General features: G+C 53.7%; 1 protein-coding gene across 1 annotated transcript; it reads left to right on the top strand.

The window, feature by feature from the left end:
• The first annotated feature begins 134 nt into the window (after window positions 1-134).
• CRYBG2 (crystallin beta-gamma domain containing 2) lies at window positions 135-19,537 on the top strand. Its single transcript, XM_039232533.1, has 19 exons — window positions 135-2,708; window positions 3,147-3,194; window positions 3,277-3,389; window positions 3,549-3,678; window positions 5,503-5,642; window positions 6,645-6,771; window positions 7,018-7,053; window positions 7,381-7,517; window positions 7,666-7,792; window positions 8,071-8,210; window positions 8,307-8,433; window positions 8,658-8,690; window positions 8,781-8,893; window positions 13,144-13,273; window positions 14,551-14,690; window positions 15,044-15,167; window positions 17,497-17,655; window positions 19,082-19,241; window positions 19,345-19,537. Exons 1-19 carry the CDS (start codon window positions 135-137, stop codon window positions 19,431-19,433), a joined length of 4,647 nt encoding a protein of 1,548 aa, XP_039088464.1. The 3' UTR covers window positions 19,434-19,537.
• The last annotated feature ends 1,152 nt before the right edge of the window (window positions 19,538-20,689 follow it).

The raw sequence follows: 20,689 nt of genomic DNA on the forward strand, positions 1-20,689 counted from the left end.
CAGGGAAAGTTACTCTGTACTGCCGCGAATCACTCTCACCACCTCTGACTCTGTCTCTTCTTCCTGGCACCATCTGCAGGGAGCTGGGCCACAGGGAGCCAAGGACGCCTCAGGACAGGTTGCTGGGGCCCGACATGGAGAAGGCAGGTGGGCCCCCAGCTCAGGCGGAGGCTCCAGTGGTGAGCGCCACACTGACGTGGCGGTGGCGGCCCCCAGCCCAGGAAGAGATGAGACACCGTTTTCACAAGGTGTCCCTGGTAACAGGGGCCCAGATAGAAGCACCCCAGGAGGAGATGTTCGAATACAGCCACCGTCGAGAGGAAGTGAATGGTTTTGCAGCACGGGAAGAAACAACCACAGACTGCCAAGGCCCCCGGGATGGGGCTGGCTCCAAGAGCTTCCAGAGTCATGCGCCCATCTTTTCCAAGAAGTACATACGAGCCCCCAAGGAGAAAAGGCCAGCGGGAAGGCTGAAGGAGGCCCTAGGCCAGGGTGACGGCAGCCCCCGAGAGCCCAGGACTGAGCCAGCAAGCCTGGGAACCGTGGCCAGGACTGAGATTTTGGTGCCGCTGCCTGGGCCCCGAGAGCCAAGCCCCCACCCAGGTGTGAGTCTCATCAGTGGGAGCCCCCAGAGCCTCGATGAACAGCGGGTGACACGCACCGTGCAGACCACCGTGGTGGTGGGAGGCCATGTGGAGCGACGGGTGAACAGCTCTGTGACCGTGGGGCCGGTGCTCTCGGGTGAGGCCCTGCCAAGGGGCCGCAATGTTGCTCGCACAGTCCGGGCAGTGGTGGTGGGCCCGCAGGCTGAGGGCTCACCTAGCCGCAGTCAGGCCCGGGAGCTGCTGAGTAGCCTCATGCCTGCTGAGCGTAGCCCACCGACCAGCCGGCTGCCCAGGCCCAGGGCTGCTGTGCCAAGGAGTCCAGGGCTGGGGAGCACAGTGGGGACAGCCTTGGGGCAGCTGCCTGATGCGGGGATGGCAGAGTCAAAGGACAGATCTGCTCTGGCCCCTGCAGCGACCACAGAGGATGTACGCCCACCCGAGAACCAGGATGTCCCTGCAGCTCACCCAGATGGAGATGAGAGCAGAGCCCCAGATCCCAGAAACCAGGAGGTCCCAAGGGTGCAGGGAGCCTCCCGCCCCGCCCAGCGCCCTCTCCCGACTCTTCAGGACCATGCACCGTTACCCTCCTCTCCCAGACACCAGACCCCAGCGCCCTCCCTGGGCCCAGTCCCTCCCCCAGTGCCACCTGCGGTGCCCGCTCACCCCAGGGCCCAGCTCAGTGGCAAGCCCAGGGGACCCCAGGCGCTGCCCTCTGTAAAAAGGGAAGGACTCACAGATCCCTCTGCTGTCACCATCCCGCTCATGGTGAAGAGTGAGGTTATTGTTACAGTCCCTGGACAGCCTGTTGCTCCATCCTCTACAAGGAAGAAGGCTGTTCCCAGCTCAGGAGAGCTTTCTGGTCCGTCCTCCCCAAGGAATACGTTTGTTCAGGACTCTGGAAATGTCCCTATTTTCTCCCTTACCCAGGAAGAGACGGCACAGGGCCCTGATGTTCTGGCTGACCCATCCCCCACCCAGAAAGAGGTTGTACAGGGTCATAGTGCTCCTGTCGCCTCATCCCCCAAGCCAACCAAGGTTGTCCAGGCCCCAGAAGGGATCCCTAGCTCCCAAAAAGAGGCTGTCCAGAGTACCGAAGGTGGCCTTGCTCCTTCTCTCGTCAAGGATGAGGCTGTTCGAGGCCCGACTGCTTCCACTCTCCTGTGTCCCCAAAAACATGAGGATGTCGAGGGCTCTGAAGTGAGCCCCATCTCATCTCCTACCCGAAAAGAGGCTCTCCAGGGTTCTGGTGCTTCTGCTGCCCCGTTTTCCACCCAGAAAGTGGTTGCCCAGGATGCTGCTGTTCTCCCTGTCCCCTCCTCAGTGGACAAGGTGTCCCCTGGCCCAGAAGGCCTTCCTGCCCCAGCACTGATGGGGGCAGAGGCCGATCTAGAGTCCCAGCTTGTCCCGGACTCCACTGAGGGCAGGGTGCTCCCAGAGACATCCAAGGAGGAGGAGGTGGCCCTGGCTGCCGACCTGGAGATTTTCCTGGATACGCTGCGGAGCATGGAGCCCCCTGAGATCCTCCGCACTCACCGGCTGCCGCGGGCCCCCCGCTCCTCCTACCTGGCCATGTACGCCACGCTGCCCGCCATCGAGGAGGACCAGCCTGGACCGTGGGTGCTGCGGCCCAGCCCCCAAGACGTGCCCACACGAGAAGAGAAAGAGGAGCAGCAGGAGGAGGAGGAGGAAGAACCGGAGAACCCTTACCTGAGCGATGATGAGAAGCTCCAGCGCAGGCAGGAGGGCCCCGGGCCCGGCTCCTCCTGGGCCTCTCGCCCTGCAAGATCCCCCCAGGTGTCTAGTTCTCCTCTGGAGATGATGAAGAAGCACGTAGCAGGTGCCAAGGGCCCTCACCCAGAGCTGGGGCCAGAGCGGCAGGCAGGGAGCAGGCCCACTTCCCGTCTTGGAGGCAGCCTTCTCTTTGGTGGTCGGGTGCCTGGCATCCGGGAGACACCCACCTTGGAACCACTGGGCACAAAACTATCTGCTCTGCCACCGCACGCGGCACCAGGGCTCAGGAAGGTGCCAGGACAGCTGCCGCTGCTCTGCAGCGAAAGGCCACGGCCAGAGAAGCCTGCGAACGCTCGGCCCCCGGAGGGGTGGGTGAGTGAGGCCTTGGGTGAGCAGGGGAGGGCGCCTGGCCTCACCTGGGGCAGGGTTTGGATGGAATGAGGGCCACGGTGCTGGGAACAGACTCTCGTGAAGCCAGAGCCTTGGGTCTGATGTCTAGTTCAGTGTGGCCTTATACCAACCACAGCTTTCTGGGCCTCGGCTGCCCTATTCACACAGCAGAAGGTTTGCACTGTGAGGTCCAAAGGGCTTGGTGGCCCTGATCTCCTGGAAGCTGGGGAAAGGGAGCGAGAGGCCCCCACCCCTGGGATGGGGTGCTGAGGTCCCTGGAGGCTGGTGACCTCCTCTGTGGGCCAGCTCTTTGGGAGTGGAGGCCAATAGGGAATGTGTGGGATCCTCAGAATGGTAGGATGTGGGGAGGCAGTGAGGAGGCAATTCTATAAGACTGTTTATTACCTCCCTCCATGCTAGAGCCCAGCATTGAAGACCCAGGGCAAGCGGAACATCAGGCCTGGAAAGGTAGGGTGGGCACGTTGTGGGGAGGTGGGGAGGGCGGCAGGACCTGGGGACAGGGCCTGAGGATTTCCTCTGTCTTTTCCAGATGATCCTCTTCTCAGAGCCTGGCTGCCAAGGCGGCAGCAGGGAGGTCTGGCAAGACGTCGCTGACGCCTCCGGCTGGGCCCGCGTGGCCTCTGTGAGGGTGGTTCGAGGCTGGTGAGTGCGGACTGCCAGGGAGGGGGTGAGGGGGCTGCTTGTGGACGGTGCCGGGGCAGTGAGATGTGCCCAGGCCAACCTGGCAGAAACCCCTTTGGCCACCCTACCTTGTGGGGACGTCCTCTGCTCACCACTGCCCCTGGGTCTCTATGCCCACAGCTGGGTGCTCTATGAAGAACCAGAGTTCCAGGGCCGGAAGCTGGTCCTGCCCGAAGGACATGTGGAACTAGGAGCCCTGTCGCCAGCATGGAGCACGCGAGGCATTGGCTCCCTGAGGCGGGTTGTCCGGGTGAGTGGCGGGGCGTGGGGGCCAGATGTGGCCCCGACTTCCCCAGGCCCCAGGCCCTGAGGAAGGGGACAGCCTCAGGTGCCTGGAGTCGTCTATGGGTAGTCGCCTATAGATTCCTGACCTCCAAGTCACCTGGGGAAGAAAGAGGTTTTGGGGTGCACAGCCTGGCCTTGGGAGGGGCAGGCAGGGGCCAAGCTCCAGCTTCGGAGAGCAGCCTGAGCTGGCATTGGAGAAGGGGTCGGTTAGAGCAACAGAAACGGGTGGCAGGGTCTGCGGGTGCTGGCCCACCACCCAGGGTCCAGGATTTCAGGCCCACAGGCAGACTTAGGGTGCCACAGACATTTGTTCATTCATATGTTCACAGATGCTGTAATAGTCCGCTGTGTGCCAGGCACCATGCTAGGCAATGGGTTGGAGGGCACCTGACCTCTGCCCTGCAGGACTTGTGGTCAAGCCAGGGTATGAGGGTTGGATTTGAAGCAGGAAAGCCATAGAAGCAGACTAGGGATTTATATACATCCCTCTGGCTGCCAGGAGGAGAAATCCCGCAGCCGGGAACACGAGGCAGGGCTGTGATTTCCAGGTGAAGGGCACCTCTGAATTTTGAGGGAGAGGTGTGTGGTTTGATAAGGCATAGTCAATATTATAGTTTCATATCCGTAAAGTGGGGAAAAAAAAATACTGCTTTCCTAGCCCAAATTTACAGACTACCCAAATTAAACTGGTTAAAGCCATCTTGACCACTGGGGAGACACAGAAGAGAAAGCAATAAATCTAGAAGCAAGGCGTATCAGATTTTTTTTTTTTTTTTTTTAAATGAAAGTACAAATAACTCTCAGACAGGGCTGTTGCAATCCTGGGAAGAGAGGACGAGAGCTGACGAGTCTTAACTAGGGCAGTGGCCCAGCTATGCAAAGGGGAGAATCGTTTTGAAAGCCTCTCCAGAAACACACAAGTGTTTGTGGACGATTTATTGTGAGCTTCTCACCATAAATTCATCTTCGTGTAGGAGGTAACGAGGTACAAGAGAAAAAAACAACGGCTTTGAAGTCAGGTGGACCGAGTTTCATTTCATTCGTTGAGCATTGATTGGGCACCCAGTGTGTTTCAGGCACGTGGGAGGTGCTGGTTGCAACAGAGAACAAAAACTACATGGCTCTGTTCTTTGCCCTGCTCCGCACAGGCTTTGTGCCCTCAGGCAGGCCGCTCGACTTCGCTGAGCCTCACTTTCCTAGCCAGTGAATGGAGTCATAACTCCCGTTGGGAGGGCCAAGTAGGATGGGGGAGGGCGTGCCCTTAGCACGTTCCCTTGCCCTCAGTAGATGTTTCCTAAGTGTTTGCTGAGGAGTGAGGGAATGAAAATGGTCCTCATGGGGAAGAAACAGCCAGAATGCAGATAGGATCTGCTGTTGCCTAGGATAAGATTCAGGTAGAAGCCAGTCCGGACAAGGGCAGGAATTGTATACAAAGGAAGAGTCAAAGTTAGGCTTCAGGAAGTGGCTGTCCATCCTGTTTGTCTCTCAGCCGGGCTGCAAATCAGGCTATCCAGGGCATGGCACTTGGCAGGCTCCTGCTGGGAACTCTGGGAACAGGCACCAAAGGCCCAGCGCCAAAGAAAGGGCTTTGGGCTCAGGCTTGTGTAGCTGACCTTGCAGAGAACACCCCTGTCACCCTCCTGCGTGTCTGTGGAGATGGCCACAGAGGTTTCCCAGAAGCACCCTGGGGCCTGGGCTGGACAGACTTGGGGAAGCAGGTACTGGTGGGGAGGTAGTCTCTGAGAGGGTCCTGTGTTACACTTCCTTTTCCACCTCTCTCTTTCTGCAGGACTACATTACCCCAGAGATCATCTTGTACTCTGAAGAGGGCCTCAAGGGGGAGCAAGTGAAGCTAACCGATGCCTTGGAGGACCCCCAGGGCCTGGAGAGGCCCCTGCAGGTGGCATCTGCCACTGTCTCCACAGGACTGTGAGTCTGGGCTATTCTGGAATCCCTTCATTTAACATTCATTGTGCTGGGTGCTGGGGACATAGAGGTGATAGGACACAGCTCTTGCCCTCAAGAAGTGCTTAGTCCACTGGAGGGGACAGACAAGGAATAAGACAGTGGCAGAGTTCTGGGATGGAGGAACATAGAAAAGCACCAAACCAGAGAAGGGCGCCTGAAATCAGAGAAGCCTTCGTGGAGGAGGAAACACCTCCACTGGTATGAAGTGGCCGCAGAAGAATCTCAGCATTATGAGAGCAGGGCATGAAGGGCTTTTGTATATTTTGTTCACTGCTATATCCCTGAGGCCTGAAGCAGGGGCTGGCACCTGAATGGGGAAGAGTATTTCTGGCAGAGGGAACAGCACCTGCAAAGGCCCAGAGAGAGATCTAAGCCTCAGAAGTTCAGTCTGGCCCAAGAACACAGCAAGTGGGGAGATGTGAGGCGGGGGAAGATCAAAGGGCCTCTGTGCAGCTGGGCTATTTGTGGGCTAACGGAGAACTACTTGGGGTCTCTAAGTGGGTATGTGTGCAGGAAAGAACTCTCCAGCTTGTGCGAAATTAGAGAGGAAAGGGGACTGATGGAGTGGTTACTGAAAGAGATTATGGGGGCTTGGGGCACCTGGGTGGCTCAGTCAGTTAAGCGTCTGACTTTGGCTCAGGCCATGATCTCGCAGTCCATGAGTTCAAGCCCTGCATTGGGCTCTGTGCTGATAGCTCAGAGCCTGGAGTCCACTTCAGATTCTGTGTCTCTGTCTCTTTCTGCCCCTCCCCCCCTCACACTCTGTCTCTCTCTCTCTCTTTTGAAAATAAATAAACATTAAATAAAAAAGATTATGGGGGCCTGAAATATCTCCCAGTGTCCCCTTGCTGGGGACCTCTTCTGCTAAAACTTCTCTCTAAGCCTTCCCCCCATCCATCAATCTGTTGTCTCTGGGTATCTGGGATGCAGCCGCCTCTCTGCCTCCACCCCCCGCCCCCGCAGGTGGCTGCTGTACCCCAAACCCTTCTTTGAAGACACTCCCTGCATCCTGGAGCCCGGAGAGTACCCCACCTTGGAGGCCTGGGGTACATCAGACCCCAGCGTGGGCTCCTTAAAGCCCATGAGATTGGTAAGGGGCAAGTGGTCCCAAGTTACCTTGTCCTGGAACCTGGGGAAAGAGCCAGGGCCTGGGAGCTGCTGTTGGGAATGGGGTTTGAGGAGAGGAGGAATTAGCCCACGGGGTGGGGGAGAGGGAAGTCATGGAGTTGGCCATTTTTAGGGTAGGGGGGTCTCAGGATAAGTAATTCCTGAGTCGCCAGCCCCATCTGTCTTCCTCTATCTCTGGGCTGCTGTCTCAGCTCTGTCTCCTCTGCAGGGCTGCCCCAGTGTGGAGAAGCCAGGGGAGCCCAAGGTAAGTGTCTGCACTGCAGGGTCAAGGAGGGCCTTTGGGTGGGGGGTGTGTATTTGTATGGCTCTCATAGTCTGAACTGGAAGACAGGAGAGGAGAGTGCTGGGAAACAGAAGCTGAGAAGCTGGGTCTGGGAGGGTGGAATCCTATGAGCTCACTGGGAAAAATGGGTTCTGATGTGTAAGGACCAGGTCAGAGGTCAGAGAAGGGCAGGAGTTGCCTAAGGGAATGGAGCTCCGTGAGAGAGTAGGAGGACTTAGCTCTGGGCTGGCTGAGTGCATTTGAGGCCAGATCGCTCCCCACAACCCTCACACCACCCCTTTCTGCCAGATTGTGGTTTATGAGGCCACAGGCTTTCAGGGCCAGAGCTGGGAAGTAAGCAGAGACATCTACAACCTTCAGCAGCCAGAGGACAGCCAGAGCCCCCACCTGGCCTCTGTGGGGTCCCTGCGTGTTCTTGGGGGCTGGTGAGGACTTCTACTTCATCCTCCTCTCTGGTCTCTACCCTCAGAGTGGGGGAATGGCCCGGGGCTGCCTAGGGGTGGGGGCAGGGGTCTTACACACCAGTGGCTCCTCCCTGACCCAGTCTGTTTGTCCGCCTCTGCCTTTCCCCAGCTGGGTGGGCTACCAGAAAGCAGGCTTCCGGGGCCACCAGTATCTGCTGGAGGAAGGGGAATATCCTGATTGGTCACACTGGGGAGGCTATGACGAGGCGCTGACCTCCCTGCGGGTCATCAGGACGGTAAGCAGGAGCAAGTGGGCCATCCCTCTGCCTGTGGGCACAGGCGGACTCCCCCAGTACAATCTGTTGAGCGAAGAGTTTGTGCACTCTTTCCTTGTTCTCCAGAGCACCTGGAAGTGTTCCCTAAGGTCTAGCTTCTCTCCCGCCTGCTGCCCTTCCCCAGGCCACACTGACCGCCTCATTCCAAAGTCCCCTGGTGGGCTGCGCCCCTGGGGTCTGGGCACTCCCTGGGGTTTCCGCGGGTGGGCAGGAGAAACCTGACTATCCCTGGGGCCCAGGACTTCGGAAACCCGGCCGTGGTGCTGTTTGAGGCCATGGACTTCGAAGGCCACGGCGTGGAGGTGAGCGAGGCACTGCCGGACGTGGAGCTGGCGCAACACGGCCCCGACACGCAATCCATCCATGTGCTCAGCGGCGTGTGAGTGACCGGGCTCCGGGAGCGAGGCGGGTCCCCAGCGCTTCCAGCGGAGGAGCAGACTTCGCCCTGCTGACCCGCGCCCCGCCCTTCCCGCAGGTGGGTGGCCTACGAGAAGGTGGGCTTCTCCGGGGAGCAGTACATCCTGGAGAAAGGCGTGTACCGCAACTGCGATGACTGGGGAGCGGGCAACAGCGGCCTGGCCTCGCTGCAGCCAGTCGTGCAGGTGCGTGCTGGCGGCGGGGGCGGGGCCCGGGGGCGGGGCTTGGTGCCTGGGCCGCGGGGACGCGGCTGGGAGGAGCCGGCTCTCAGCGTGTGGGGCGGGGCCTCTGGGAAGGGGCGGAGCTAATGCCCGCTTGAGAAGCGGGAAAGCTGTTGGAAAGGGTGGGGAAACTGAGGCTAGAGTCTGGTACTCTCCTTAAGTCTCGAAACTTTGGGCCCTCGCTGCAGGTCGGGGAGCACAATCTGCACTTTGTCTCGAAGGTAAGGAGCCGGTGGGGGCCTGTCTCCTTTTCCCCATTCTCTCCCACTCCGTTGCCCTCTGTTCTCACCTCTTCTGGTCTCTACCTCCAGATTCAGCTTTTTTCCGGCCCCGACTTCCTGGGCGACCACATCTCCTTCGAAGATGACCAGAGCTCTCTGCCTGCCTCCTTCCAGCCCCAGTCTTGCCGTGTCCACGGTGGCAGGTGAGGACGTGGGGGAAGGTGGGAAGTGGGGCGTACCTGCCCAGAAGTGCTTAACTCAGTTTGGAAATCTGGGCTTCAGGAAGGTCTTTCAAATGATTTCTTTCCTTCGGCTTCCTTGAGATTAGCTATTTTGTTCCGAAGCATTCAATCTCAACACAAACAAAGTAAAATAAAGTTTTAATGGAAAACCTAAAACTTGATAGTATAATATAAAGAACCCCAATCTTGTTTCATCTATTTCTCTGCCTTTTTTTTTTTTTCTTCAGTGGAGTATTTAAAATCCCCAACCCTTGGGGCGCCTGGGTGGCTCATTCTGTTAAGCATCCAACTCTTGGTTTCAGCTCAGGTCATGATCTCACAGTTTGTGTGCTCCAGCTCCCCTCATTGGGCTCTGGGCACTGGGCTATCAGCTCTGAGCCTGCTTGGGATCCTCTCCCTCTCTCCGCCCTTCCCCTGCTTGCACACGCTCTCTCTCAAAACAAATAGACTTTAAAAAAATCCCCAGCCAAACATAAAATTTCACAGGTAAATACTTCAATATGTATCTCTAATAAGAAGGGACTTACCCCCCTCAAACCTGCATATCCATAATTTATTATCACATCTAATAAAAGTAATGATAACTTGTTAATATTACCTAATACCCAGTCTATGTTCAAATTTCTCCCATTGTCTCAAAAAATGCCTTTGTGAAATTGGTTTGTTTTTCTCAGAATCCAAACAAGGTTCACACATTGCTTTTGGTCAGTTTGGTCTTTAATTTATAGCAGTTCCCTGTCCTTCCCTTTTTTTTATACCATTTATTTGTTTAAAGAAACCCAGCAATTTGCCCCGTAAGCTTCCCATATTCTGTATTTGGCTCATTGCTTCCTTGTGGTGTCTTTTTTTTTCCCCTTTGTGCCCCATACTTCCTGTAAGCTGGTAGATCTGGAGGCTTGATGAAATTAAGAGTGTTTTCTTGGCAAGATATCTATGTAGGTGGTACCCTATACTTCTTACTACATTACCTCAGGTACAGACCTGATTGTCCCACCTTTTTTTTTTTTTTAATTTTTTTTTAATGTTTTATTTATTTCTAGGAGAGAGAGAGAGACAGCTTGAGCAGGGGAGGGTCAGAGAGAGAGGGAGTCACAGACTGAAACAGGCTCCAGGCTCTGAGCTAGCAGTCAGCACAGGCCCGACGCGGGTCTCGAACCCACAAACCGCGAGATCATGACCTAAGCGAATGTCAGACGCTTAACCGACTAAGCCACCAAGGCGCTCCCGTCCCACCTTTAATGATACCAAGATGCCTACATTATAAGATTTGCCATTTACCTCTCACCTAATGGTTTTAGCATCCACTGATGATAATTGCCTAGACTCACTATTTCTTTAGAGGTTACAAAATGATGGTTTTAAGATTTTTGGTATTCCTTCTATAGATGTTTTCTGGAATACTTCCATAAAAAAGAACTTTCCCTTTTCAACTATTTTTTTTACCTGAAATAGTTTATACAAAAAAAGACCGTGTGCTCCTTTTCCAAGGATCAATTTCTCTTGATTAGTTTTCAGGATAATTTCTGAACTGATGCTCTAGCAACCTTCAGAGCTGACTAATGAAATATTTTTTAAAATGTTGTTATGAACTTGCGGATTTATATGTAATTGAAATGCCTCAGTGCATTTACGTGCTCTAATCATTCTATCTTTGAAGGGAGCCCCTTCAGATTACCTGCTTCTGAGATGACTCCAGTAGTTTTTGGTAATTTCCTTGTTTTTCTGGTATAATAGGGTGCTCCAGGATCGTTTTATACATTTTTGCCCTAAACTTAGAATCAGTTTTGTACCAAGGGACTCTGATTCCAATGGTATTTAGATGGAAGCTGGATGTTTCCAAACTATAATACTAAGTTACTACTAACAGTATAAAGCAGTGAATGCTGTTGGAGTCTTCTCCATGGTTCTTTTTGTCCTCAGGACATTCACTAAAATCCCATTTGGTATGAAGGGTTCAAATATCATTTTTAAGACACGTGAAATAATACTTTTGTGTGTGTGTGTGTTTATGCCACCAACCTGATATACAGTTAGGTTCATTTGTTTTATTTAATTTATTTAAATTTTTAAGAATCCTTTTCATTTTTATTTATTTATTTAGTTAGTTAGTTAGTTATTTTAGAGAGAGGGGGTGCACAAGCCGGGGAGAGAGGCAGAGGGAGAATGAGAGAGAGAGAGAGAGTATCTGAAGCAGGCATCACGCTCAGTGTGGAGCCCAACTCGTACCTCGATCCCATGACCCTGGGATCATGACTGGAGCCGAAACCAAGAGTCAGAAGCTCAACTGACTGAGCCACCCAGGTGCCCCTAATTGTTTTTTTCATTACATAAAATATTTACAATATCCTGTCTTAACTTGGGCTGCTAACAAAATATCATACTGGGTGAGGGAGAAGTTTAAACAACAGGAATTTGTTTTCTCGCAGTTCTGGAAATTGGGATGTTCAAAGTCAAGATGCAGGTTCATTTGGCTCCCTGGTGAGGGCTCGTTTCCTGGCTGGCAGAGGGCTGCCTTCTTCCTGTGTCCTCACCTGGTGGCGACAGCACTCCTGTCTCTTCCTCTTTTTTTTTTTTTTAATATTTTATTTATTTCTAGGAGAGAGAGAGAGACAGCGTGAGCAGGGGAGGGTCAGAGAGAGAGGGAGTCACAGACTCTGAAACAGGCTCCAGGCTCTGAGCTGGCAGTCAGCACAGTGCCTGACGCGGGGCTCGAACCCACGAACCGTGAGATCATGACCTAAGTGAAAGTCGGACGCTTAACCAACTAAGCCACCCAGGTGCCCCTCTTCCTCTTTTTATAGGGACACTGTCCCCATCATGGGGTCCCACCCTCCTGACCTCATGTGAACCTTCCAAAGGCCATCCTATTTGAGGTTAGGGCTTCAACATGTGAATTTTGGGGAGACACATTCAGTCCAGAGCAGTTCTAAAGCCAAGTCCATGAATAAGATCTGTCTCTGTCCCTGTGATCTTTTTCCCTCCCCATGGGTAATCTTTTTTTTTTTTTTTTTTTAGTGTTTAGTTAATTCATCTAATGGTTTTTTTAAATAAAAATATAAGCAAATATACTCTCTTACATCAATTTGCATATAACTATAGAAATCAAACATATTTGTTGCCCTTTTCCCTCATTTTCTTACACAAAAGGAAGCATACTACAACCTGCTGAGTATACTAAAGACCACTGAACTGTACAGAGTGAAGTTTTAAAATTTTTAAAACTATTTTTATTTATTTTTGAGAGAGAGAGAGGCAGAGTATGAGTAGGAGAGGGGCAGAGAGAGAGGGAGACACAGAAACCCAAGCAGACTCCAGGCTCTGAGCTGTCAGCAAAAGGCCCAACACAGGGCTCAAACTCGTGAACCACGAGACCATGACCTGACCTGGTCAGATGCTCAACCGACTGAGCCACCCAGGCGCCCCCAGAGTGAATTTTGTAGTATGCTGATTTTATCTCAATTTTTTAAAAAGGAAGCATGCTATAAACACTGTTCTGCACCTTGTTTTTCCCTAACAGTTTGGAGATCACTTTATATCCACTTATGAGCTTGTCCACATTCCTTTTTTCTGCTATATTATTATACTCGACACTCATAGTTGAATCACCCATCCCCTATTGCTGGACACTCAAGCTGCTTCCACTCTTTGCCATTGCAAACAGTGCTTACGAAAAGCCTTGTGCGTGTGCCATTTCATGGTGTTTTTTTTTTTTAATATACATGTTTTTTAATTTATTCCTAGGAGAGAGAGAGAGACAGCGTGAGCAGGGGAGGGTCAGAGAGAGGGAGACACAGACTCTGGAATAGGCTCCAGGCTCTGAGCTGGCAGTCAGCACAGAGCCCGATGCGGGGCTCGAACCCACGAACCGCGAGATCATGACCTAAGCGAAAGTCGGACACTTAACCGACTAAGCCACCCAGGCGCCCCCCATTTCATGTTTTTGAAGGAGGTTCCAAGATTCCATGAAATGGGATTGTGAGTAATTGTGAATAGAGTTTTGCTCGATGTTGCCCAATTTCCCTCCATAGGGGCAGTAGGATTTCATCTGCTGCTCCAGGACCTGTTCATCCTTGACCTTCCACAGAGGAGGGGTGGGGGTCACAATCATCTCGCAGTCATCTGCTGCATCTCAGAGGGTCTGGGCAGGCCACGCGCAGGACAGGGCAGGCTCACATCCCTACTCATGTCTTCCAACTCTTCCCCTTCCCTAGCTGGATCCTGTTTGATGAGAAGAACTTTGAGGGTGACCAGCACATCCTGTCCGAGGGCGAGTTCCCCACTCTCACGGCCATGGGCTGCCTAGCCTCCACAGTCCTGGGCTCTCTCCAGAAGGTACCCCTGGTGAGTACCCTTTTCCAGTTCCAGGCGACCACTGAGGCGGGGGTGCCGAGTCTGTCCTCACCGTCAGGTGGGCCGCCGGGGCTTGAGTCCAGTCTTCCTAGGAACAAGCCCAGCTCCCCCTGACCCTGTGGCTTCAAAGTCAGTTCCACTTACTAAACATTTATCGAGCACCCACTGTGACAGGTCTTGGGGACACTGACATAAAGCTGCCGTCAAGGTCCCCATGACCACATTGACATAAAGACTACAATGCAGCGTGGTGTGTCTAGATACAGAGTTGGTACGGGGACAGTGGGGATGAGCACCCCTGGGGAGGGCGGGGGGGGGTGGTGGCCAGACTGCTGAGGAGGCGGTTCTGTGCAGGAAGGAGTGGAACAGAGCCGGCTGTGGTGTGCCGTGGAGGACAGAAGGGCGGGCCAAGGCAGTGGGGTTGCGGCTGCAGTGAGCCAGGATAAATGATATCCTGCACCAGGGAGGAGACGGGGGGAAGTGACACAGGCCATGCTAAGGAGTGGGAGTCTATAGGACTGGGTGCCCCGCTGTGACAGCACAGCGGACGGCTAACCAGTAAGCACGTATCAGGCTCTGGGCAGTGTTTACAAGGCTTCCCATGCACGAAGGTGTTTGATCCTCATCCAAACCCTATGAGGTTTGTTACTACCATCCTCTCCCTTTTCCCGGAAGGAAGAGGCACAGAGAGGTCATGTGACTTGCTCCAGGTCACACAGCTGGTAACAGGCAGAGCTGGGTTCTCCCAGAGGCAGCCCAGCTGCTGAGTCCAAGCTTGACAACGATGTGCTGGGCTCTGAAGGCAGACAGACCCAGTTCAGAAGCCCAGCTCTAGGGATTTGAGCAAGTGGCTTAATCTTCTCCAGGCTCAGTTTCCCCTCTGTTAAGCAGGGATGATAATGGCACCTACCTTATAAGGTTGTTGAGAAGTTATAACGAGATCAGGTAAAGCACTTAGCACAGAATCTGAATGCAGGAAAACTGCCATAATTACCCATATTATTATTATTGTTCTTAGAAGTGCCACTGACTGGCAGTAGGGGGAGGTTTGAGGGGACAGTGGGGGACCCAGTCTGGTACATGCTGCCTCTGAGAATCCGGGGGACACCCAGCTGGTGGTGTCCAGGAGCCCAGGACCCTGGGAGGCAGACCTCGGGAGGGAAGAGGGCCTGAGACACTGATCTGGAAATCGGAGATCTGGAATTGGGGGCTGAGTCTGGGGCTGGGGCTCTCTCAGCCTCACCCCTTCTCCATGCCCCTGGCCCCAGCACTTTTCAGAGCCGTCCATTTTCCTGTATGGACTGGAGTGCTTTGAGGGGAAGGAGATGGAGCTGGACAGGGAGGTCCGCAGCCTGCAAGCCGAGGGCTTCAACAACCACGTGCTGTCCGTGCGGATCAAGGGGGGCGTGTGAGTGCTTGGGGGGGGGGCACAAGGGTGGCGGCTGCCAGGGAGTGAGGGCTGGGTCTCTGATCTCTTGCCCCTTCCCACTCCCCACCCCCAGCCAGGAGGGAAGGAGAGGTGCAGGCTGAGGAGGGTCTTGGAGCCCAGCTCAGGTCCTCCAAGACTCCTCTCTGCTCTGCAAACCCCAAATCCACTTCCCAGCTCCCCCCGGCCTCCCTGGGGACCCTAACACCAGGCAGAGGAGGCTCAGCATGAGGAAAAAGGAGATGGAGAATGTTCTCTCATCCGTGCCTCCTCCTCTACCTGTCTGTCTGTCCGTTTGTCTTCCTCTCTGCATCTCTGGCACCTACTGGGCCCAGCTGGGTGCTGTGTGAGCACAGTGACTTCCGGGGCCGCCAGTGGCTGGTGAGCAGCTGCGAGATCACCAACTGGCTGACGTACAGCGGGACGCAGAGGGTGGGCTCCCTCTACCCCATCAAGCAGGTGGGTAGAGTGTCGGCGGGGGGTGTTTCCCATGTTTCCCGAACTCAGTATTTGTGTATTTTTGTCACAGTTTTGCCATGTCGTCATTCCTCTTGAACCATTATCTACATAATACTTTTCTCTAAACCAACTCACTTTTTTTTTTTACACTTTATCCTTATCCTAAGGACTGATAGTCATAAAATCATGGGTTTGATGTATATGTATGATTATTCTTTTTCGTTTTATTTTTTTAATGTTTATTTTTGAGAGAGAGAGAGAGCATGAGCAGGGCTGGGGCAGAGAGAGAGGGAGACACAGAATCTGAGGCAGACTCCAGGCTCTGAGCTGTCAGCACAGAACCCAACATGGGGCTTGAACTCACAAGCTGTGAGATCGTGACTGGAGCTGAAGTCAGACGCTTAACACTTAACCGACTGAGCCACCCAGGTGCTCCTATAGGATTTTTCTTTAATTGACATGACAATAAATACATTACCATTAAATTTTTAACAATAAGTTTATCCACTTAGGGCTAAAAACCATCTCACATAGCAGCCAGGAATAATAAGCAGGCCTCAAGCTGGGAAACACCATCCACTTCTGAGTTTTTCCATTTCTGTGAGCACATGTCTAGATCTGTTTCTCATTATGTACATGTGCATTGATGTGGAGGCATGGCAGTGGCATGTGTGTGTGTGTGCATGTGTGCACGTGTGTGCACACGCCTGTCTAAGGGTATTTCTGTGACTGTGATGTCGTTTGTATCCATGTGTCTGTGCTCTGGAGGTGACATGGTTGTGTGTGACGTGTGTATATGACCACACGTGCCTCTTTGTGTGACACTCTTGAGACAACGTGAGGATATTTCTGTGACCCCTATATCCACAGACCCTTAGGATATCATTTCTAGAAGAAGCCTTGGAGGTTCTCTCCAACCCTCACATTTACAGATGGGGAAATAAAGGTCCATAGAAGTGAACAAGGACTTGCTCTGTAATCTGGGGCAAGTACTGTACCTCCATGGACCTCAGTTTCCTCATCTTTAAGTTTTAAAGGGGCACCTGGGTGACTCAGTCAGTTGAGCATCAGACCTTGGCTCAGGTCATGATCTCATGGTTCGTGGGTTCAAGTTCCGAATTGGGCTCTGACAGCTTGGAGCCTGGAGCTGCTTCAGATTCTGTGTCTCCCTCTCTCTGCCTCTCCCCACTCAGGCTCTGTCTCTCTCTCTCTCAAAAATAAATAAACATTAAAAAAAATTCTTAAAAATACATAAACATTAAAAGCAAATTTTAATCTTTTTTTTTTTTCTATTTTAATTTTTTGAGAGACAGAGAGAGAGAGAAGGAGACACAGAATCTGAAGCAGGCTCCAGGCTGTCCGCACAGAGCCTGAACCTAGGCTCGAACTCACAAACTCTGAGATCATGACCTGAGCCAAAGTCAGATGCTTTACCAGCTAAGCCACCCAGGTGCCCCTCAATTTCCTCATCTTTAAGATAGGGATAATATAGGGGCTCCTGGCTGGCCCAGTTGGCAGAGCACGTGACTCTTGATCTCAGGATCATGAGTTTAAGCCCCATGTTGAGGTAGAGCCTACTTGCCAAAATAATTAAAAAAAATAAAATCTGTTTAAGAAAATAAAATGAGGATAGCATATATGATGGAATTGTCTTGAAGGTCGAAGATAGATAATGTTTACAAAGCCACAGAATGGTACTTAAGTGGGTAGGCATTCCACACACATTAGCTGTGATTCTTCTATTATTACCATCACCACTCTTTAAGCCCCCCCGGCTGATTTGTGGCAGAGCCTGGTCTGATGTGTGACAACCGATGCCCTCCCCACCGTGGTACTTCTTCAGCATGAACGTACGTGTGTGTGTGTGTGTGTGTATATGTGTGTGTGTGTGTGTGTGTGTGTGTGTATTCCTACACGCATCCAACCTTTTAGCAAACATGGGGTGTGGAGTAGGCTGGGGGGTGGGGGCCTGTGCATCATTTAGGATGAGTGTTTGAACTGCTGTGTGTATTCATGTGTTTGTATCTGCTACAAACTCCTGTGCAACTGTGTGGACCTTGGGTGTCGCTGCCAGTGTGTCCCTCTGCACCTGGCTGTGGGTGTTTGTGGACGTGGAGCTGTGTGGCCGTGGGTGTGCACCATGATGTGCCCCTGGGGCGTGGGTGTGAAAGAAGGGGTGACTTAGAAGCAGGGCCGAGGAAGGGTTCCGGGCAGGGAGGAGAGCTTGGGAGCTTGGGATCCTGGAGGGTCCAGACTTGAGGGTGTCGGGGGCTCAGGTGGGGTGCGTCGCTGCCCAGGGGCCCCTCACCCAGCTCCCCCTGCCCAACAGCGCCGGGCTTATTTCCGCCTCTGGAATGCTGCCCTGAGGGGGTTCCTGGCAGTGCCAGACCACGTGGAGGACATGAAGGCGGGCCGTGTGGTGGTCTCCGAGCCTCAAGAGGGAGGCAGCTGCATCTGGTACTACGAGGACGGGTTGCTCAAGAACCAGGTATGAGTGGAGGGGCTGCGACAGGGACCCCAGAGCCACAGGCACCCGAAGGCCCAATGCCAGCCTGCCCATCAGGAGTAGGACCTGCCCTTGGGCCAGAGAGATACACACAGATGCCAGGACCCTGGGGAGGTAGAGAATGCAGGCTCCACTCCCCTGGGCAGTTCAGGCTCTTCTTGGGGTCCCGGTTCCCCGTCTGTAAAACAAACGCATTGTGCCAGACCCTTCTAAGGCCAGCTCTGATATCCTGGGGCAGAACTTGGGTCCTATTAATAATGATAGATTCACTCCGCAAACATCTCCCGAGCACCTACTCTGTGCTAGGCCCCATTCTGGGGGCTGGGAATACCGCAGTGAGAAGACGGAAATGACTCCTGCCCTCCTGAAGCTTACATCATAGTGAGGAGAGACAGAGACAATTTCAGTGAGTCAAATATCTCTGTGCCTTAGATGCAAAGCACAGGAGAGGAAAAGTAATGGAAAGGAGACTAGGGGGTATCGGTAGCTCTGACAAGGCCAGCTGTCCCCCAGAGGGTGGCATTTGAGGGAGGCATCCATCTAGAGGTCTGAAGGAAGAGTGTTCCAGGCAGAGGGAACAGCAAGCAGAAAGGCTCTCGGGTGGGAATGTGCCTGGCATCAGGACTAGGAAGGGTCCTTCACTGGCTGGAGTGAAGCGAAGGAGGGAAGGTTAAGGGGGTGCATCTTTGTAGGCCATTGAAGGGGTTTCGTCTTTTACTTGAATTTTATTATTTTTTAAAGTTTATTTATTTATTTTGAGAGGGAGAGCACAAGTGGGGAAGGGGCAGAGAGAGCGAGAGAGAGAGAATCCCAAGCAGGCTCCGCACCACTAGCGCAGAGCTGGACGCGGGGCTTGAACCCATGAACCGCGAGATCATGACCTGAGCCGAAGTCAGACGCTTAACCGGCTGCACCACCCAGGCACCCCATTGCCTTTTACTTGAAATGAGAGACAACACTGGCTGTGTGGCAGGTGCCGTGTTAAGCCCTTCACATGAATGCTTCTTATGATCCTCAGAGAGCGCTAGGAGGCAGGTCTTATACTCCCCATTTCATAGGTGAGGAAACTAGAGCATAGAGAAGTAACAGGCTGAACGTCACACAGTCAATTAGTATATGGAAGCTTGTCTGATGCTAAATCCTGTGCTTTGTGAGCCAGTCATGAAAGTCTTCCTGGAGGAGCTACTATTTTTTCAGACCTTTGGTGGTTTTTTACACCAAACACTTACAACAGCCAGCACTCAGGGATTACCATCCCCAGGGAAAACAAAACTCTGAAGAATTAAGAGATTGGCTCAGGGTCACCGTCCATGAAAGCTGGGATTCCAAGCTGGGCATGTCAAGGGCGTCGGGATTGGAGGATTCCCTGTGGGAAGGAACAGTGCCTGATGACCTCCTGGGGCTTCAGGTGGCCCCTACCATGAGCCTGCAGGTGATTGGGCCCCCCAGCACGGGCTCCAAGGTGGTACTGTGGGCTGAGAGCCGCCTGCCCCGCCAGACATGGAGTATCAGTGAATCGGGCCACATCTGCAGCGAGATGTTCGAAGGCCTGATCCTCGATGTGAAGGGTAAGGGGGCATGTGTGCGGGAGAAGGCACCTGAGGCAGCTGCGGGCAGGGGCGTCCTCAGCGATCTCTGACCATCCTCCCCCTCTCTCACCCCTTCCCACAGGCGGCCGGGGCTATGACCGGGACCACGCGGTGCTGTGGGAGCTGGCTAAGGACCGGGCGTCCCAGATCTGGGCCGTCCATGTGCTCTGACCGCCCCCACCTCCCAGCCCCGGAGGCTTTCCCTGGGATGAAATGTGTTTATAGGAGTTTTGTTGTTGTTGTTGTTGTTGTAACATAAGCTATTTTCTAATATGCTCCCGGGCGTCCTCATCTTTGTGCACCTTGAGATTTGGGGCTGGGGTGAGGATTTGCCCACCTGCCTTCTTGGCCCTATACTCGCACTACTTTTCTCCCAGCTCAGGTTCTAGGGCTCAGATGTCAGCCCTCCTTCTGCCACCAGAGGGAGCCCTGGGCCCAGACTAACTGGTGAGTGTGGTCTTTTATGCTGTCCCCTCCCTCCCCAGTCATGGGTTCCAAGAGCCTGCCCTGAGTCAGGTCTGGCGCTGAGCTGTGGGACACAAACTCAAGCCAAGGGCCTTGGTACCTGCCCTCAGAGAACTCACAGTCCAGCGGTGGATTCTGACAGCGGGTGATACGCTCAGTGATAAGAATGGAAGTAGAAGGACGCACGGGGGAGGAACCTGAACCACTCAGGGGCACAGGCAGGCTGCTCAGAGGAAGGGATGCTCCTTCCTGAGGTGTGGAGGATGGGAAGGAGCCAGCCAGGCTAGGGGGAGGTAGAGGAAGAGTGTTCTAGGGATGCAGACAAGACGAGGGGTGAAGACCTGGAAGTACAGTGTGATGGGGTCACCGTGGACCAGGCCGGGGAAATGAGTGGGAGACACAGCCATTTGCCTTGCCCACCAGCACTCTTCTTAATTTCCTCCACCTCTGGTCTCAAGTCCTAAAGCTTTGGCCTCTCAGTCAAAGAAGCTAGGACAGAGGGTCTGGGTTCTTAACCCAGCCCAGAGAAGGCAGGACCGAGAAGAGGAGCAGCTCCCCATCACCCCATCCAACGGCTCCAGCCGGTCCCTTGGCCAAGGTCCTCTAGGAAGAGGCAGAGATAGTCAAGGCCCTTGGGGGCTTCTCTGGGGCTCCCTTCCCTCCGCACAGCTCCCAGTGCCACCACCGCAGACCCAGGAGGGTAGAAGTGGTTAGAGCAGCCATATGTCCTTCCTGCCTTCTCGGCCTGGGGTGGGTGGGAGGAAGTGGACGGCCTCCTCTTCATCCCTCTCAACACCCCTGCCGAAAAGTGTCCAGTGTCCGGTGAGGACAGGAGGGTGACTGGGGGGCTGAGCCCGTGTAGCTGGGGGTGTCCAGGGATGGGGCTGGGGGTTCCTCTGGGAATCGTTCTCAAACACGCAGGGATGGGCAAAGCAGATGCGATTAAAGAGGATGGTGACGGG

This window comes from Hyaena hyaena, unplaced genomic scaffold (assembly GCF_003009895.1).
Source record: "Hyaena hyaena isolate Hyena2069 unplaced genomic scaffold, ASM300989v1 scaffold_3, whole genome shotgun sequence".
In the NCBI taxonomy this organism is placed as follows: Eukaryota; Metazoa; Chordata; class Mammalia; order Carnivora; family Hyaenidae; genus Hyaena; species Hyaena hyaena.